Source organism: Calidris pugnax, unplaced genomic scaffold (genome assembly GCF_001431845.1).
Source record: "Calidris pugnax isolate Ruff unplaced genomic scaffold, ASM143184v1 scaffold14, whole genome shotgun sequence".
NCBI lineage: Eukaryota > Metazoa > Chordata > Aves > Charadriiformes > Scolopacidae > Calidris > Calidris pugnax.
The window spans coordinates 6,318,371-6,337,102 of NW_015090793.1; the positions used below are offsets into that span (position 1 = coordinate 6,318,371).

General features: G+C 36.6%; 1 protein-coding gene across 1 annotated transcript in view; it reads left to right on the forward strand.

Annotated features, from left to right (window-relative positions):
* POLN (polymerase (DNA directed) nu) overlaps positions 1–18,732 on the forward strand; it is a 110,210-nt gene that overhangs the window by 44,949 nt on the left and 46,529 nt on the right. Inside the window, exons 17-19 of the mRNA XM_014936085.1 lie at positions 8,151–8,208; positions 9,799–9,876; positions 10,307–10,421. Coding sequence (XP_014791571.1) covers positions 8,151–8,208; positions 9,799–9,876; positions 10,307–10,421 — 251 coding nt within the window. The remainder of the gene's footprint in view (positions 1–8,150; positions 8,209–9,798; positions 9,877–10,306; positions 10,422–18,732) is intronic.

Below are 18,732 nucleotides of genomic sequence, written 5' to 3' on the forward strand. Positions count from 1 at the left end.
TAAGTAATTAAATTTAGCCAGTTTATATATGGGAAACAAAAGCAGTCTTTGGCTCTTAGACAGATGAGTAGAACTGTATATACACAAACTCCCTTGCTTGCTGTGCAAAGGTGAGTAATCTGTCAGTATATAACCGAACATCTGGGCTGAACCCATGATTTGACAAAATAATTTTGTCCCAGAACATGTCAAACTAGTAAGTAGGTAAAATAAAATATTTTTTGTTATTTTAAAAATCACTCATTGGGTCCTTTCTCTTGTGCTGCTACAACATTATTACCTGATGTCATTGCCAGGTCTAAATTTCAAAGAATATGGCTGAAAGTATTATTAATAGAAAATCAAAGACACTATTCTTACAGCCAGCTCTCTAAAGTAAGAAGTCAGTATTTTTGATTGCCCTTTTCTTCTTCCCTTGTATTCACTTTGAAAGCTGCCTAAACTTGTGGGAAGGTGATGAATAACTTCTGGAAGTCTCCCACTTGACTGACATCTAAACCCTTGATAATTCTGTGCTGCTGGGTAAGGCACGAGGGGAGTGCACTACCTTTGAATGATTGTTCACTGCTGAAAAACAGTAACTAGTAACAAAAGTGAAGAAATCCTTTCCCAGAAGTCTTTATGATTCTGTGTTTTTATGACAATTCAAAAAGATGTCTTAATAATTTTTAACTAGCCACTAGGTGGCAATTGCAGACAAGTCAAGATTTGCTTAGGGGTGCCTGTACACACACATAGCAGGCTGGTATTGCTATGGTGATCTTCATTTTCATATTTTCTGTATTTATTGAGCTACGTGCTGTATTTTAAAAAATAGATCTTCAGACTGTCTTGAAATTGTGTCTCATATAGAAGTCACAGAAAATAACTGTTTATTCCTTTACAATAATAAATAAATGCTGCTATGGACAGTGATTAATATGGCAATTTTCCAAAACAGAAATCATGAAGGGTTTGGGGCTGTTTTGTTTTTTTTTTTTTCTATTTCTGCTGTGTTGTTTCTCATAAGTGAGAAACAACTTTGGAGGTACCAGACAAATTGAGTGAATTTGGTGTTGTGAGTGCCCTCAGGACTTGAAGTCTTGTTATTCTGCATTGCAATACTACCTGGGGCAGTGTGCAGTTTTCCTCGCTCTTTCTCCAGCAGCTTTGGCCTTTTAACAAAGGAGCAAGCAGAGTGATGGTTAAGGAAGTAGCTCACTGAGTAGCTGAACCTGTGCTTATATTTCTTCTCAAATTGATTAACTGAGCTATGAGAGCACAATTTATCAATAGATGCAGTCCCATGTAGAGTAAGAAAAGACAACTGAAAAAGAGGCAAAAGAAAATTTTGAAGAAGCAAATAAACAGGGGGGAAAATCCACTACAAGAATAAAAAGAAAAAAAAATAATTAGAGATATAAAATATAAAGCTCAAAAGAGCTGTCATCTACCTATCTATTATCATTGTAATGAAGCCTGTTCTTACAGGCCAAAGTATTCTACAGACCAAAGACTTCTGGTCCAAAAGTAATACAATGCTAGTCGTTGTACAGATGCTGTGAATTTAAAAGCTTACTTTGTGTTTCATTGTGTAGAGCTGAGTTCTTGTTCTAAGAGAACAGTTGTGGTTTAATTATTTTCATAAACTTTCTGGAGAAGAAGATACTAAGAGAACTACCAGAAACTTTTGGGTTGATAATGCTTCTGTTTTTGCTGTAGTGCTACATTTCATGAGATAAATTAGAATTCCGCTGCTCTGAACTTTTTTCCAAACAGAAGAGAAAACCTATGTTTTGCTACTTGGCTGTTTTTGATCTTCTCTTGTGACACTTCCATACTTTATACATTCGTGAATGGATACTCTTATATCAGTACTAAGTTTTGTCTTTGTTCTTACTTTTAAAAAAGTCCTTAGATCAGTGCAGGAATTACTCAGAATCAAATGTCCATAGAATGGCCTGCAGCCACCTCTATGCATTCCCATTTATTCAGTAACTTAATGTTCATGTTTTTCCCCTGTTTCCCTCCCTGTAGTTTGAAGTTCTTCAGACAGACATATTCCATAGATATTTAGAAATGCAGATCTGAATGTTTAGTATATTGATGAGCCATTTTCTACATATGGCTATAGATGTCTTTGTATGCATATATAGACATCTCTTTCTAGGGAGTTACCAGGGTCGACTGAGGTTATTCGCTCAAAAAATAGCAATCTATGCTACTGGAAGTGTATATGGAGAGGAAGAGAGAGGTATGAGTTCGCTGAATCAATATCAATAACTGAAAGGGAAATTTAACATAGGAAATATGATCAACAGCCCTACTTGACAGAGAGTAAGAAGTAACTAAAATGCACCACCAGCTTCTGTGATTAGGTCTAACTATACTGACTTCAAAGGTAATTTATCCAATATATGTTTGTATACTGTAATCCTTTGAAAGAACGAAAATAACCTACTAACTAAATAACCTAGGATTTTAACCTAGATAGGAATCAAAAATCAATTGTAAATATAGATGTAGAATTCTGAATACCAAAAATGGAAAGTTCAACAGAAAGTGTAACTGAATGAGAATAAACTCATCAAACTGGGAACTGTATATTACTTGTTGGATTTTGATTAGGTTTTTTTTTCAGTGATAATTCTACTCTTCTTTGATACAACGACTTACCTTATGGAATAGAGCATCCTCTTTGCAAGGCTTGAATGCTTTATGAGAGCTGTGTTTGTGAGGTTCTAACAAAGACATCCAGAGTCCATCAATTCTGAGTCTCCTTGCAAAAGTGAAGTCTGTCATTGTTTCTGAATGGCTCTGTACATGGAAGCTAATAGAATGGCCAAGAATCTACACTGTCTTCATCTGAAACAGCAGATAAAAGTAGAACAACTTTTAATAGAGGTATTTTCAGAACCAAGAAAACGGATTTCTAACCTGTGCTAAAACACCAGAGTAAGGAATACATTGGGATCATCAGTCAGGATAGATTATAGTGGCAAAAAAACCATTATGGAAATAGGAGGGGAAAAAATGAGCAGTCGTTTATTCAACTTGTGCAGTTTTAATCTAGTGTTCCTAGTGATACATTTTTTCTGCCATGCATGTGCTTTTCCAGCGTGATGTTTCCTGTAGAGTTTATCTAAAAAACACAGATCCAACAGCCACCTAGATGCTGGGAAAATGTGTCAAGTAACTGAAAATGTATAGGAAGTGATGAATTGATGGAGTGCTACATCGCTTTATGGCAGGTCCACTGCCAAAGAAAGGTGTCAGCTTTGAATACCCAGGAAGACAGCCATTCTGTATTTTCATACCCAAAGTGACTTTAGCGCAGATCAGTCTCAGTACTTCTTTTATTTTAAGTTTGATAATAAAGTTTAATCCTCAATGATTTAATACTTGGGGAGAGGAGGAAGGGGTCTCACTGGCAACAAAAAGGTGAAAAAGAAAAGGGTGCAGCTGTAAGGTTGTGGGATTTTTCAGATTTCTACCAGGCATGACCTGAGATTCAAGAAAACCAAGTGTCCTGCACTTGGGCCACAACAACCCCATGCAGTGCTACATGCCTGGGGAAGAGTGGCTGCAAAGCTGCCCAGCAGAAAGGACCTTAAGGGTGCTGGTCAACAGCCAGCTGAATATGAATGGGCAGTGTGCCCAGGTGGCCAAAAAGGCCAACAGCATCCTGGCCTGTATCAGGAATAGTGTGGCCAGCAAGACTAGGGAAGTCATTGCCCCCCTATATTTGGCACTGATGAGGCTGCACCTCAAATATGCTCTTCAGTTTTGGGTCCCTCACTACAAGAAAGACATCAAGGTGCCAGAGAAGAGCAACAAAGCTGATGAAGGATCTGGAGAGCAAGTTTATGAGGTTGTTCAGCCTTGAGAAAAGGAAGCTGAGGGGACACCTTATCACTCCCTACAACTACCTGAAAGGAGTTTGTAGAGAGACAGGGGTCAGTCTTTTCTCCCAAGTAACAAGTGATAGGACAGGAGGAAACGGCCTCAAGTTGTGCTAGGGGAGTTTTGGACTGTATATTAGGAAAACTTTCTATACTGAAAGGGTTATCAAGCAGTGGAACAGGCTGCCCAGGGAAGTGGTTGAGTCACCATCCCTGGAGGTATTCAAAAGACCTGTAGATGTGGTGCCTAGGGACTTGGTTTAGTGGCGGACTTGGCAGTGTTAGGGTTATGGTTGGACTCAATGGTATTGAGTCTTTTCTGACCTAAATGATTCTGTGATTCTATGAAAGCCATGAAAAATGGAAAATTCCATTTATACAATCAAGTAGTTCTTAATGATTGTGTTACAGGTTTGCCAAAATTTTTTATGAAGCTTGGGTATATATTTTTGCTTGCTTTTCCCTTTAATCAAGCCAATACAGTTCTTTTTCTCAGAGCTTGCATTTTGCGACATGATGCACTGACTGTAATTTCTGCAAAATATTTGTTCGAAGTTTAATGTTATGCTAGAAGTGTACTTTTTATTTATTTATTTTTAAGTTGCTTGGCAATGAAACCAGAGGTCTTTCCATGGCTTTCCACTGCCTCATAGCATTGAAGGCTTCAATTCTATCTTAGAAATCGTGTGAAGTAGAGAGAAGGCAGTGGGATACATAGATCATGCCAGTGAGAAGAATCTGGCTCCATAATCTTTACACTCTCCCATCAGGCATTCTGAGCAGAGGGGAAGGATCACCTGTCTGATACAGCCCAGGATGCTGTTGGCCTTCCTAGGTAAAAAGGCCTATTGCTGGTTGATGTTCAACTTGTTTTTCACCAGGATCTACAGGTCCTTTTCTGCAAAGCTGCTTTCACTGTGAACTCTACGAGGACATGGTAGCCCATTTCTCCAAACTCTTGAGATCCCTCCGAATCGCAGGGGGGAACCTCTGCCATTATCTGTTATATCTGATACATCAACCGCTCCTCCCAGGTTTGGATTGTCTGCCATCTTGCTGAGGTTGCACTCAGTCCTGTTATTCAGGTTATTAGTGGAGGCGTTGAGCGCTTTGGCCACTGGGGTACTGCACTAATGCCTGGCCTGCAGTCGGTCTTTGTCCCACTTGTCAAAACCCTTTGAACCAGGCAGTTCAGCCAGTCTTCAGTCCACCTCACTGTCCGCTTATCTATCTCACACCGCATCAGCTTGTCTAAGAGGCTTTTATGAGAGATTGTTTCGAAAGCCTTGCTAAAGTCATGGTAAACAACATCTGCTGCTCTCCCTTCATCCACCACGCTAGTCACTTCATCGCAGAAGGCTATTGCTGGTTAAACACAATTTCTCCTTTGGAAATTCGAGCTGACTACACCAAATCATCTTCATGACTTTAATATGTTGGCAAATGTTTTCCAGGATTATTTGCTCCATCACCTTTCCGGGGATTGAGGAGAGGCTGATTGGCCTGTAGTTTTCTACATCCTCCTTCTTGCCCTCCTGGAAGAAAGGAGTGATGCTTTCTTCCAGCACTCAGGAGCTTCCCCTGATTGTCACAGACTTTCAACTCTAATTCAGACTGAGACCTTGGCTTCATCCGTTGGAACCTCTGGAAATGAATTTTGGATTATGCTGTTGTTTTTTTGTGTCTTTGTTCGTTTGGTTTTTTTAACCAATGCTAGAATATTCCTGTTAATCATCACTAGAATAACTTCACACATTCACACACGCATCACTCAGAAACAATGAAGAGAAGTATTAATAGTTAACTTCCACAAGTAACTTTTCTATCACAGTGCTTCAGGTGTATTCCTTCTTGTTTGTTGGAGTGTAATTGTTCAGAGAGCGCAATTTTGTTTCTTTATAACTTCTAACAAGATGTAGATGCTACATCTTGGATTGGATCTGTGAAGGTTTTGCAGAAATATACTTGAAACAAATATGTAAAAGCAAAATGCAGGCTGTATTATGTAATCCAAGGTGGTAATAGTCATTTAGCAAAGCCACATCAAGCTTACACTTTTGATACAGTAAAACTGTCACCTAATTTTCAACTGAAGCAGAGGAAAGCTTTCCATTTTGAAGACTCTTCTGAGGTTATCACTTTATTTTTCCATCCTTTTAAATATCTAAAGTAAATTTATATCATCAAATTTGATAGACTAAATCTTAGAAAACATCGTCTCCAGGGGGATCATAGGGCAACTTGTTTTAAGTGTGTGTCATACACAGATAGATTGAATTACCCACTGAAGATTCCTGTCTTTGTCTACAGACTATTGAGGGATGCTAGATAGCTAGTATAGACCAAAAATTAGCCTAAAGATCTCTAAAATTAGATGAGAGGATTACAGTAAGCTATTCAAATAGCTAAAAGATGAGCATTACCACTTCCATGTTTATTGAGTTACTTCTTTTCTGAAGATTTATTCGAATTATTAGTTGTTAACTAATTTACAAGTAAAAGTACATTTTGCACTTGCAATTACTTACTGGTGTTTTATTATTAGTAGTAGGACTTCTACAACTGCATTAAAAGCAGGCTTTCTGCATATGCTGTCAGTGAAAACAAGATGGCAATATAGTGATTTATTTTTACCATTGTAGGTAGATTTTGAAATAAATTTTTATTCATTCCATGATTCTGTGATCCTTGATATCATTTTGTTCAGGATTTTGAAGCCAATGAGTTGAGGAACAATAATCAGCTTAAGTATATCTCAATACTAGTATAGAGCACAATGAAAAGTCCAAACAATGATCTCTACCATCTCTACAATCATCTAAAATGATTCTAGTCAGAATTAAAATGTTGTGATTTAGTTTTTTAAATGTGTGAAATCATGCTGCCACATTCATGTCCAGGTACATAATAAAGGACTTAATTTTCTAAACTTTTGAGGATCTATTAGTTTCTGTGGCCACTTAAACTGCATATTAGTCACACGAACAAGTTCTGATCCTCTTCAACTTGTTGTTGATAAAAATGAGTAGTTATTAATAGAAATGTTAGTTTTGTGCACAGAGTAAATAACCATTTATTTCAGAATATGGTTAACAGCATTCCAATAAGCATTGCCACAACTGCATTTTTAAACATTTCTAGAAACTGAAGAATAAAATATTAAGAACGGCAAGTGTATCTTCTGGGTCAAACTTGTATTGAGGACTGGATTCCTAGTTTACCCATGTTGTGCAAATACTATGTATATTATGTAGTAGTTTCCTCTCTATCTCTGGGAGGGTGTGGCAGGTGTTCAACTTTAATACACTTAATGGTAGATCTTTAAGGGTGATACTAAGACTGAAAATTATGCTGTTCTGATGTGGAGGTTCTGTTCTTTTAAGTCTGCTTTAAATATCAATAGCTTTTGCACTCTGATTACATCCCTCAAGTTTAAAATAACAATTTTGAATTCAAAGTTATATAGAAAATGATCATTCTGATTTGGAAATTATATACCAGTATTCCTGTCTCCCGAATTCACAATATTACATAATATTAGTATGTTCATCTAATTCCTGAACCACTTACAAAATAATTGCATGGAATTACGAAAATTGAGCTTGATATACATTATCTCTTGTCATGTGTTACCTTTCTAGATGAAGAGGCATAATGACATAAAATAGTAGGAAGTTATCATGTGTCATCTTTCATGCTTTACTGAAAGTGTATGAACCTACATCTTTGAAGAAAAATCTGTTATTCCCAGTCCCGCATGTTTGTTAATAAACTTAGTTCTCACCTTTAACAATACTGATGGGCTCCTTCTTTATTTTATCATGCATTTCAAAAATGTGCGAATAGATATTAGAAAAATTTGTAGAGGCTGAAGAAGAATCTATTCTCTTAGCTTAAGGCAGGGCTCCCATGTATTCTTGTCTTGGAAGTAGTGCACCATATATAAAAAATACAGGTTAAAATAAGAAGAAAATTATTTCTATTGGGTTACTCATTTTGTTCTATGGTGCATCCAGAGATCAGGATTTGGAAAGGCTGCTAGTGAGAAATCATTCGTACAAGCTTCCAATTTTCAAGGAAGAGCAAATATTCAAAAGTATCTATTGTTACAGAAGTGTCAAGATTCCTTTGAAACGCAAAGTGGTTAATCTTGTATGGGAAGAACTTGTTGGCATTAGTATCACTAATGTTCTTATGCTACTTATAAACTGTTCATAAGCATGTTTTCATAAACTTTAGCTTACTAAGCATTTTTATTCTTATTTTTAGAACATTCAAGGTATCTCTAAACATCCAATTAGAATTACAAAGAAACAGCACATAAAAGGTAAACTATGTTTTTACTAAAATAAAAGGGCAATTTTTTTCTTAGTATTTTACTGAGTTATAGTATTTTAAAGCAGACAGATAGCTCCAGCATTAAAGAATAGAATAGATTATTAACGCTTAGTTATACATTATCGTTTAAACTAATTACTTTTTGTTGGTTGTTTCTGAAAAAAAAATTGTTGTTTCAGCACTTATATAAATAGTCACAAAATTTTATATGTTTTCTGTTTCCTCGACTGTCTCACTGTTTCTTTTTCTAGAGGAAATTATGCATCTCAACTCCGTTAAATATCCTAGGGATAATTTCATGTGTGTTCAGCTCATAAGGCTTTTCCTGAGGAGATGTTAAAGCTGGGTCATTTAAATCAAACTCACAACTGAAAACTGATAGTTAGATGTGTTGGTTTTGGTAACAGAAGTGGGTTTAAGGCCGATGATTCAGAGACAATCAAAGTAAAGTCTAGAAAAGAGAGAAACTCATAATAGTAGACTCCAATAAAAGAGAGATTTGCCAACATAAACTCTCCTTCTTCAACGCCTACAGCCATGGCTGGGAAATGCTGCTCATTTATTGCACTTGGTTCTCAGATAAGGGCAGGCTTGGCTTAGCTTTTCACAGCAATTCACTGCCTGCGTTTGAAATAATACAGATCATAAAACAGGAGTCCATTGAAGACAGTGACAAACTTTGACACCATTTTTATTTTACGTACCTGATTAATTTTTATACATTTTTTTAAAAAAGTTGTTATAAAAAATGTGGGAGCAGTGACTGTGTAAAGCTGAGCTGTTGTGTATAACTGTGGTACGTACGTCTTTCTCAAAACTATTCAATCAATTCTGTTAATGGTCTTATAATACGTGCTTATGAAAAATGTATTTCTAAGGTTTGCATTCCTGTATCAAGGCACACTTATTTTTTCTACTTCTACGCTGATCAGATTAATTCTGTTTTTCAAACCACCACCAGTTTCTACACCAAGACAAGTGGTATTCCCAGGATGCGCTGAGTTTCTAAAACCTGGTTACTGTACATTATTGCCATGTGATATTATAGGGGATTTTTGTCATTAGAATTTGGATGCATATATCAGCTGTAAGTTCTCAATATTGTATTCCCGTGCCACCTGTAACTCAGAATTTGGTTATTAACACATTGCTGTAGGATGTTCAAAGATAAGAAAATGTACCTTTTTTTGTTCATCTATACAAACCCTTCAAAGATAAGAAAATGTACCTTTTTTTGTTCATCTATACAAACCCTTCCTTATCTGTGTGCCTCCTTTATTAAGTGATCTGTGAATAATGTTAGTTATTGTAGACATTTATTAGCTAGTGTTTTGGGAGGGTTTGGATTTTGAAAAAGGAGGAGAAGTGGTACTGCAAGGATAGTAGAGATAAGGATGTTGCAGGACTGACAGAGTAAAATAATTGTGATGCTGGCAGTTGATGCTCTGCTAAGTTGCTTACATTGCCATTTCTATGTTTTTAGTTACATGTTTGGTATGTTGTTTTACAAACTCCTATGGTTTGCAACATTATATTTTTGGACTGAGATTTGGGAATTAAATGTCTATCTCCTCCCTAGGAAAAGAAGAGGAAATAGTAACTATTTCCCCAAGAACACTATTTGTTTCAAAAAAAGGATATACCTTTTTAGCAGCAGGTAAGATAGTATATATAATTATTCTCATACATATTAATGTTCACAGTTCTGTCATCTCTTTTCCCCTTCTCCTTTGGATGGCATATTTTACAAGGCTGTCAAATCCCTTAGTGTCAATTAATATTGTTATATGATGTATACTCCTTAGTGTGCTTTGGAAGTGGATGATATTTAAGCCTTGTCAGTAGAAACAAAGAGGTAATAAGATTAATTGACACCTGAAGGTAATGAAGGAATCAGACACCTTGTGATCTGTAGCTGGTATATAACTTCTTCAGGATGAGCTTTTTACAGGCATCTTGGGTTTTTTTGAGCATGAGGAAATGACTGAACAGACCAGACTTGAGTTTTAATTTGTGATAGTTTGGTTAAAATGCAGGTATGTTTTTATTTTAGTGCAATAGATTTATTTTAACACTCTGATTTCTAGATTTTTCCCATATTGAGTTAAGGATCCTTGCTGACTTATCATCTGAACCAGAACTTTTGAAACTGTTCCAAGAACCTGAAACCACTGATATCTTTTCCACACTGGCTTCTCAGTGGTAAGAGTAAATGTTGCATTTTTTGATAGTAATTAGACAAAATAGTAAGTATGACTTAAACTATTGTATTACTGTGCAGTGATAACAAAAGACAATTTTTTGCTACAGTATCTATTGTTAATACTGTTTTAACACTGTGAACTGGAATTCCTTTCTGTCTTTCTGAGCTTTTTCTGCTCCACTGTAGGAATTCCTATATATCAAAATCTTGCAATCCAACTGACCAGTATGAGCCTTGTGGCTAAAGCTGGTGCTGTTATATATTGGGAACAGTGCATGCTTTCTTGCTGTTCACCAGTTGTTTTTAAAAATCCAGAGCAGCAGTTAAGTAGGTTAATTGCTGAGAAAAATTGCAGAACAACTTTTCTCAGTAAAACTACAAGCATTTTTGAAACGTGATTGTTTATCCAGTAGAAATATTGGAATCAAATTATCTATGTACAAAAAACAGAGAAACTAGAGCTCCTGGGACTCCTTTGAAACTCCCAGAGTTTAGTGCTTCCACCTTCTGAAAGGCGAGGCAATACTTGGAAAAAGGGGTACTTCAGTAATTAAAAAAAAAAAATTCTCCATTCCCAGATTATTATTTACTGATCTCTTCAGCATGCAGATCAAAAGATTAACTATCAAAAAAGATGGAATATTAATTACTTAGCTCTTTGAAGGTATTTCTTATTACTGCTTGTATTATGCTGATGCCTAAAAATCTTACTTGAGACTGGGACATCCCTTGTACTCAAATGTGCAAGAACATTCAATAAGTGACAGGATAAATGTCAAGAAGCTTGCAGTTTGAATAGATAGATCATAAGAAGATGGAATAAAATGCTATAACATAAGCAGATTGAACAGAATGATGTAATGTAGATTACAACATGCAATTTTGGTATTTTTTCTTTGTTTCACTCTTATCTATTTTTTGTTGGAAGATTCTTAGCTGAAAATGAAAGCAAAAATAGGTAGGATGAATTCATCAGTCCTGGTCTAGCTCAATTCCTATCCTACAGTTTCTAAATTTTTGCAGGCATAGTCTTCCATACCACAGTATTTCCTACCCACTGCAATATTTGCTAATTTACTCTGAAGTAGTTCAAAGAAACAAAATGGAGCCCAACTTGTAATTATCCTGCTACTAACAGCTGAACTGACGCTTGAGGCATGTGTATTCTGGGAGAACACAACTCAAGCTCACAAACATCCCAATTAATCTAGCTGTGGAAAGATCCCCTTTCTCTTCAGAGTCACTTAGAAGCTTCTACTGGTATTATAATAAATTCTTAGCTCTAACATGATATCACTAGAACCTCGTGATGGAGTTAAATCCTTATTTTAGTTTGGAGGTATATTGCAAATGTATGCATGAAGATGAGTCAAATTTTGTCTCAACTCTGGGCAAGGCTCCAGAAATACTATTCTATTCAGCAACCTCACAGCTCTTGGCAGCCATCAACTTCTTATAGTTGCTACACAGTAACTTTAAATTTAATGAAACATTACAGGCAATATTTTTATCAGACAGAAGTGTCATGGTGTGTCTACAAAATCATTACATAATGATTCTCCTGACTCTCCTCTTAAGCTTCAGGAAGGCTAATGCTTGGAAGTAACTTTCTGTTGAATCTATGATATGACTGTTAGTAACTACAGAAAGACAAAAAAATGTGTTTAATCTCATCTAACCTTGGGTATCTGTTATATACTTGGAGAGGTATTCATTTGACCCATTGTTGATGTCCCCTGTGTAATAAGATCAATTGCACATTAAAAGCATTGACTTCTCACCATTGAGAACAAAGTAGATCTGGGGTGGCCAGCTCACATGTAGACATCTGTATTTGTTCTGACAAATTTAGTTCCTCCTAGTGGATCAGTTCCTTGTGAACTCATCTTGGGTTTTGGAATTTTGTCCTTTATTTTTTTAGCGCCAAAGAGAAGATAAAATCACGAGCTTCGCAGATACTTTCCCATTCCAAATACTTATTCATCTCTCATAGTTCACTATTCATGAATAAAGTCTTTAGGGCAAACAATTAGTTCATTGACTTTATTGTAGTTGATTCCATACCATTAGTATTAAAATGAATTATGAGAAGAAAAGCAAAATTGAAACCAAACCTTTCATCTCCTCTTGGTCTCCTGATTTTCTCTGGGTCTTAATCCTTTAAAATCTGTGGAAATGTTATACCAAGTGGCAAGTTGTATGTTTTATTTTGTTTGAAGGAATTGCACATGCACATTGTTGCTATTTGTAAATCTTGCATTTTGGACAATTGGAAAGCCTTGACTTTTTTTTTTTTTTTTTTTTTTTTTCTCTTTTTTTTTTTTTTTTTTTCTCCAAGGGACCTATAAAGAATGAGTTAATTTCTGAAGCTCCCTCAGATGACATTAATGTCAGTATCTGATAGCATTCCAGCTTATGAATGCATGCTAGTTGGTATCTTTTAGCAAGTTTTCTGCATCTAAAAACCCTTAGACTAATTAATGTGAAATCATAAATAGTAAATAATATATTATTGGACAAAAAACTGAGCCACATGCCAGAGTGCAGCCAAGGTTTATACCAGTTTGTTCACTTTTATTTTTTTAAGTTTCATTGCTTCTCCACTGAAATGTACCTCTATTCCTTAGCTGTCCTTCAGGCTAAAGCCTTCTATCTGAAATTGAACCATTTGAAAAACCTTTACAGGCTTTTTATAGCATTTGGCAGCAAATACACATGGTGGGCAGTTTCTGCAAAGGGGTAGCCCTATGAGTTTCTGATGGAATTAAGATCTCTCATATATAAAAGCTTTCCTCTTATAATTTGATTAGGCATGCCTTACTGTGACTCAGTGTATCTCTGGGACGCATCTTTCTTGGAAACCTGTTGGATCCATGTTTCTATTAAACATCATTCCTATGGAATCTTCACAGTGGTCAACAGTGCAGTGTAGAGATGTGTTAAGTGTATAACTTAGGAAAAACATGATAAAAGTCTTCAAATATATAAAAGGTTAATGCAGAGAGTTGCATAGAGAGAGAGCTAAGCATAATGAATGGGCTTACATTGTTCTAAGAGATGTTTCAGTTAAAGAAATCTTTTGAATACTAAAGGTAGGTAAATACGGTGATGGGTTACCTATGAGGGTTATGGAAGGCACTGGAAGCAATGACACAATTAGACAAATATTCCCAAGGATAGCTGACTCTGCAGGCTCTCACAACCATATTTTTATGACTCTATGATTTTACTGCAGATTGCATTAGAGCATTCAGTTGGAAATGGGATTTCTTTGTTCCAGTCCCATTTGGGTGATTATTTGTTTTTTATGTAGTGATTGTTTAGTTCTGTTTGTTAGAAGTAGCTACAGGGACAAAAGTAGAAAATTTATGACTCTCATCTGAACACTCTAAAGAGAATAGTGAGTACTTTCATGTTTGCTTTCCTTCTGAACTCATGAATTATGCGTTTTTGTTTGTTTGTTTTGTGGGGCCTTGGGTGATTGGTTGGTTTTTTTGCACAGTAGTCTCATTTCCATGTGATCTTGGAGAATGCCAAACCTAGCTTTAATTGGCATGCTTTAATTGCACATCAGTTGGAGTTGTGGCTGTGAATCCCATCAGGTGAAGAGATAACTGAGTTGCTGTCCCTCAGGAGCCAGGCTGGTAACTCTTCCAGATGTGGAAGATGTGGTACCTCTTCCACTTTATAATAAGAGGAAGCCAACAAATCCAAACCTGATAGTCAGAAGCTATCAGCGTGAATAATGATGCCATTGGATTACATTTCCTAGATTGGGTCCTACGGGAATTGCAGAAGTAAGGTGGGCTCAGAGTGGGTCTGTGATGAGCCACGTGCACAATGTAGAATTTTGGTAGCCTATTGAGCTGGCAGGAGGGATTTGTTCCCTGAGGTACCCAGAGAATTCAAGGACATCCTGGATTAAGGGGCCACTTAGTGGAGTGAAAGGGGTTGGTTTGCTCTTTTGGATTTCTTGAATTTTGTTTAGGTCTTGCAGTCCCTTATGGAACTGTCAGTATAGATTCATCAGAGATGGACTTCCACTGAGACTATGTAATAGAGAACTGCCCAGAAAATAAATGTGGGGCTACTGCTCTGAGGTGAGCATCATCCCAGTGGCCAAGTCACTTAAACTAAGTGGGTAGATTGAGCTTCAAGTGTCTGCTTTATGTTTTAGTCTGTAGAAGATTTTATGTTTTTATCCCGTGAGTGATTCCTAAGGTACACATCAGCAAGCTCCAACAAGATATTACAGCTATGTTCGCAGCCTCTAGTCATCTTAGTTTCTAGTTAGATATATTTGTGTCAAAATGTCGCAGCAGATTGATGGAAATATTTTGCCCTTTCTAAATTGTAACTATGAACTAAGATGTTAAAACGTGTAGACTATATATCCTCATAAACCAAGAGGTTTAGAGGAAAAGACCCTGTAAGTAGGTTAGTTACAAACGGATTGAAGTGAAAGTTCAGTACTTCTATATACAGAAATTTAGGTATGGGAATACCCAGGTGATTTAGAGTATCTATTAGCATATGAACAATATTAGCATGTGAAACAAAGAACATTCTCTGTCTCTGGAGATGTTCAAAACCCACCTGGACACGTTCCTGTGCAACCTGATCTAGGTGAACCCTCTCTGGCAGGGAGGTAGGATTAGATGATCTCCAGATGTCCCTTCTAACCCATCATTCTGTGATTCTGTCATTCTTGATCACATTATCTCTCTGAGGTTAAATCAGTACAAACTTAATATAGAAACATCAATAAATGTTGACTTTCCAAGGTAAATATACCTTTTCTGTAGATGATATTTACTATTTGAGAAGGGGAGAAATTCAGAAGGGTCTTTAGTAAATTGTTTACAGTATGATGTAATTGCAAGTATATTACTACTATAAGCTGTATTTCCATTTCTGTGAAAGCAGAAAGATAATTGTCTGTGTGCACAAAATTCTCCATGCAGTGACAAATTACCTAGGCATTTTCTGCCATATATTCTGTGCTATAGGTTGTCTGTTGAATCAGTGTAGAACCAGTGTAATGAAATCCATGTTGGTTTGTGCCTCAGAAAAATCCTGTTGCACTGTTGTAGCTTAGTATTTTAACTTTTGTACTCTGTAACTCTTTTCAGTTTGGAAATCATAGTATATGAATCGGAGAATGCACAGAAAGTTTACCCATATGCAATCAGTTTTTGTTATGTTCTGCAGCTAAAGAATAAGAGAGTAGAGAAATCTTAATTATCTCTGTTAAAAATACTTAGGTACTACTATGTAGTAGAGGAATATCTCTAATACTGTTCAATATGCAGATGTATTGTATATTAAAAGATAATTACCTGAATGATCTGATAACTGCCGCCACTCCACTATGAAAAGAAGCATTCTCTTTGAACTATTAATTTCTGCCTCTAAACTATAATTTAACCTGTACATATTAGCTACTGATGGTGAATTAAAGTAACAAGGTAATTAATGGATATTCTTTAAGGGTGATATTGACTCTGACTATAGCAATGAAAGAAAGATTTGTGACAGCTGTGTACAACATTTACTCTTAAGGCTATGCTTGAAAGAATACTGGAGAATTTTATAGTGGTCTAGTTGCTCCTGTCTCATTTTGAGATCTGAGCTTTGTAAAATCCAAACCACAAAATATCCCCTTCTCTCTCATCTGTCACCTGCTACCTCATATTCACGCTGTTAGTGCTTTCTTTTGGGTGATGGTGGAGAATAATATGAATAAATGTCCTTCTTCCAAGTATTGAATTTAACTTCTAGTAAGTACTGGACATAATAATTGCTCACCTTAGTCTATTTGGCTTTCAGAGAGTTTAAAAAAATGGCTGCAGAATAATAGGACATATCTCGTTATTTCTTTGTAGCAATGGCAGTTATTATTTAGAATAAGGAAGTGTGTAGCTGTTGTGGAATTCCAAGGGATTTATAAATATCTTTACCACCCATCATTTTGAAAAAACATTCCTTTCCGTTTTAATAGTGTGGGCCGGGTTGGCTGACACTTTAAGACATTGAAGAGTCTTTAGCCTACACTCTCCTTGCCAGAACCAGAGGAACTTGAACACTTGATTTCCAATAATCTTGGAAACTGCAGGCTGTTTACAAAATGTACTGAACATAGAAGTCCATCTTTCCTCAGCTGATGTGTATGTGGGATCATGGTAATATCTGTTCTGAACCATTTTGGTAGGAGACAGATATGCTGATTTCGGAAATTACTCACCAAAAAGCCTGGAGAGAAATGAAGCACAAAACTACTTGGGATTACTGTATCAGAAGGACAAGATAAGTTTAACCAGATTTGAATAAAAACACCACAGTGCAGAAAGGTTTGTTTTGTTCTTTGCAGACTATCTCGGGAAGCGGGGAAATATTATCTTTAGCACCTGCCATGCAGGGGACTCAAGGAATAGATCATATCTAATAAAGGCAAGGTGAGCCAAACTGTTTTACACTGGCAGCTGGTCCAGCAGGAACTATGGCAAAATGGGGACTCTTGTTTTTCCAGCCACTTGGCAATTCAGGATACTTCCTGACAATAGCTCTATCTGTTGATATCCTGCTGAGTTCTGAAGAACACCGGAAATAAGCAGAGAGGTATTTTGGATATTCCTGAAATAAATGAAAATAAGTCCTCAGGGGCTAAACTATACAAAAAGATAGTGTACTGGATCTGTTTGAAAAAGATAAGGTCAAGTATGCACAAATGCTGATGGTAGACTGACTAAATATATATACACTTGCCCATAACCTTTCTATACAACCTTGTTTCAAGTACATTCTTCGTATCAAATAGGTTAAAGATTCATCCTCAGCAAAACACTGTCTTAGGCTACTTCATATAAATTTACAGTGTAGCAGACATTGATTTGAGTTAAGCTGCCAACTCCCTTAAATAGCAAGAGCAAAGGCCGGTAAATTAGGAATGAGGTAAATAGATTTTTTTAGAAGTGAAAACCACATCTGTAGCTGAATGTTTTTTAAACAGGTATGAATATTTGTGCTTCTATAGTAATTTTATGAAAATATTATCAACAAGCTCTTGAAAGAGCCACAATTAATCAAGAGATGTCATCTGGGTGATTAAGGAATAATGAAATAATCATGCTTATCCAGGTGGACTTCTAACAAGGAGACAGGAAGAGCTTCAACTCTCCTCCCATCCCTGTTAACAGACATATGGTTACAAGGTACAGCCACAGGGTTACACAGCTCTCTTTTTCCCCAGTTAGAGATCTCTCAGTTTTGTTCATTGTTTAAATAATGAGATATACCAGCTTAGGACTCTTAGAACTGAATCTTTGTCTAAAGACTTTTTAGGTAGTCCAGGCTGGCTTTTTTATATACTTCTAATCAGATATTAGAACATGTAGTCTCTTGGATTAATTTCTCCCCTTTTTATGAGCTTAATGTCAAGTCTAAAATGAATTTGGGTTAAATGAGGAGAAGCTGAGGGAACTGGGGTTGTTCAGCCTGGAGAAAAGGAGGCTGAGGGGAGACCTTATCGCCCTCTGCAACTACCTGAAAAGAGGTTGTAGGGAGGTGGGGGTTGGTCTCTTCTGCCAAGTAACAGGCGATAGGACAAGAGGAAGCAGCCTCAAGTTCACAGAAAGGGTTATCAAGCATTGGAACAGGCTGCCCAGGGAAGTGGTTGAGTCACCATCCCTGGAGGTATTCAAAAGACCTGTAGATGTGGTGCCTAGGGATATGGTTTAGTGGTGGACTTGGCATATAGTCGGCATATAGTTGGACTCAATCTTCAAGATCTTTTTCCAACCTAAATGGCTGGAGGGATTCACTTCATACATTGCAAAACAATGAAATCCTTGGTTTTTGGAGTTGTGATGAAGAAGAGACATTCCACATAAGAGATCCTGAAACTATGTTTTGTAGTATTAAGACACATTACAAGCATACCTACTCTTCACCATTAAGTACTTTGGGTGACTTCTAGAATCCTACCTTTGTAGAGAGCAAAGAAAAGTTTTCATGTGTATTATGTGGCAGTCCCCTTAAGTAAGTGTAACTGAATATCCTGGCTGGAATCTCTATTTAGAAAGTTTGGCTGAAGTTTGGCTCTGGAACTCAGCCAGTATTGATTTGCTGTAAATCTGGAGCTCCTAAACTCGGTACTACCTGCTGGGATTCTCACTAAGGTTTAACATAAGATTCCTTTCATTATCATTGGATTGCCTAGTTTCGTAATACTATTACATTTTTAATTAGGTTCAAGGCTTCTGCTTATTTTTCTTTTGTGACATAGATTCTGAAGAAACAATTTTTGCAGTG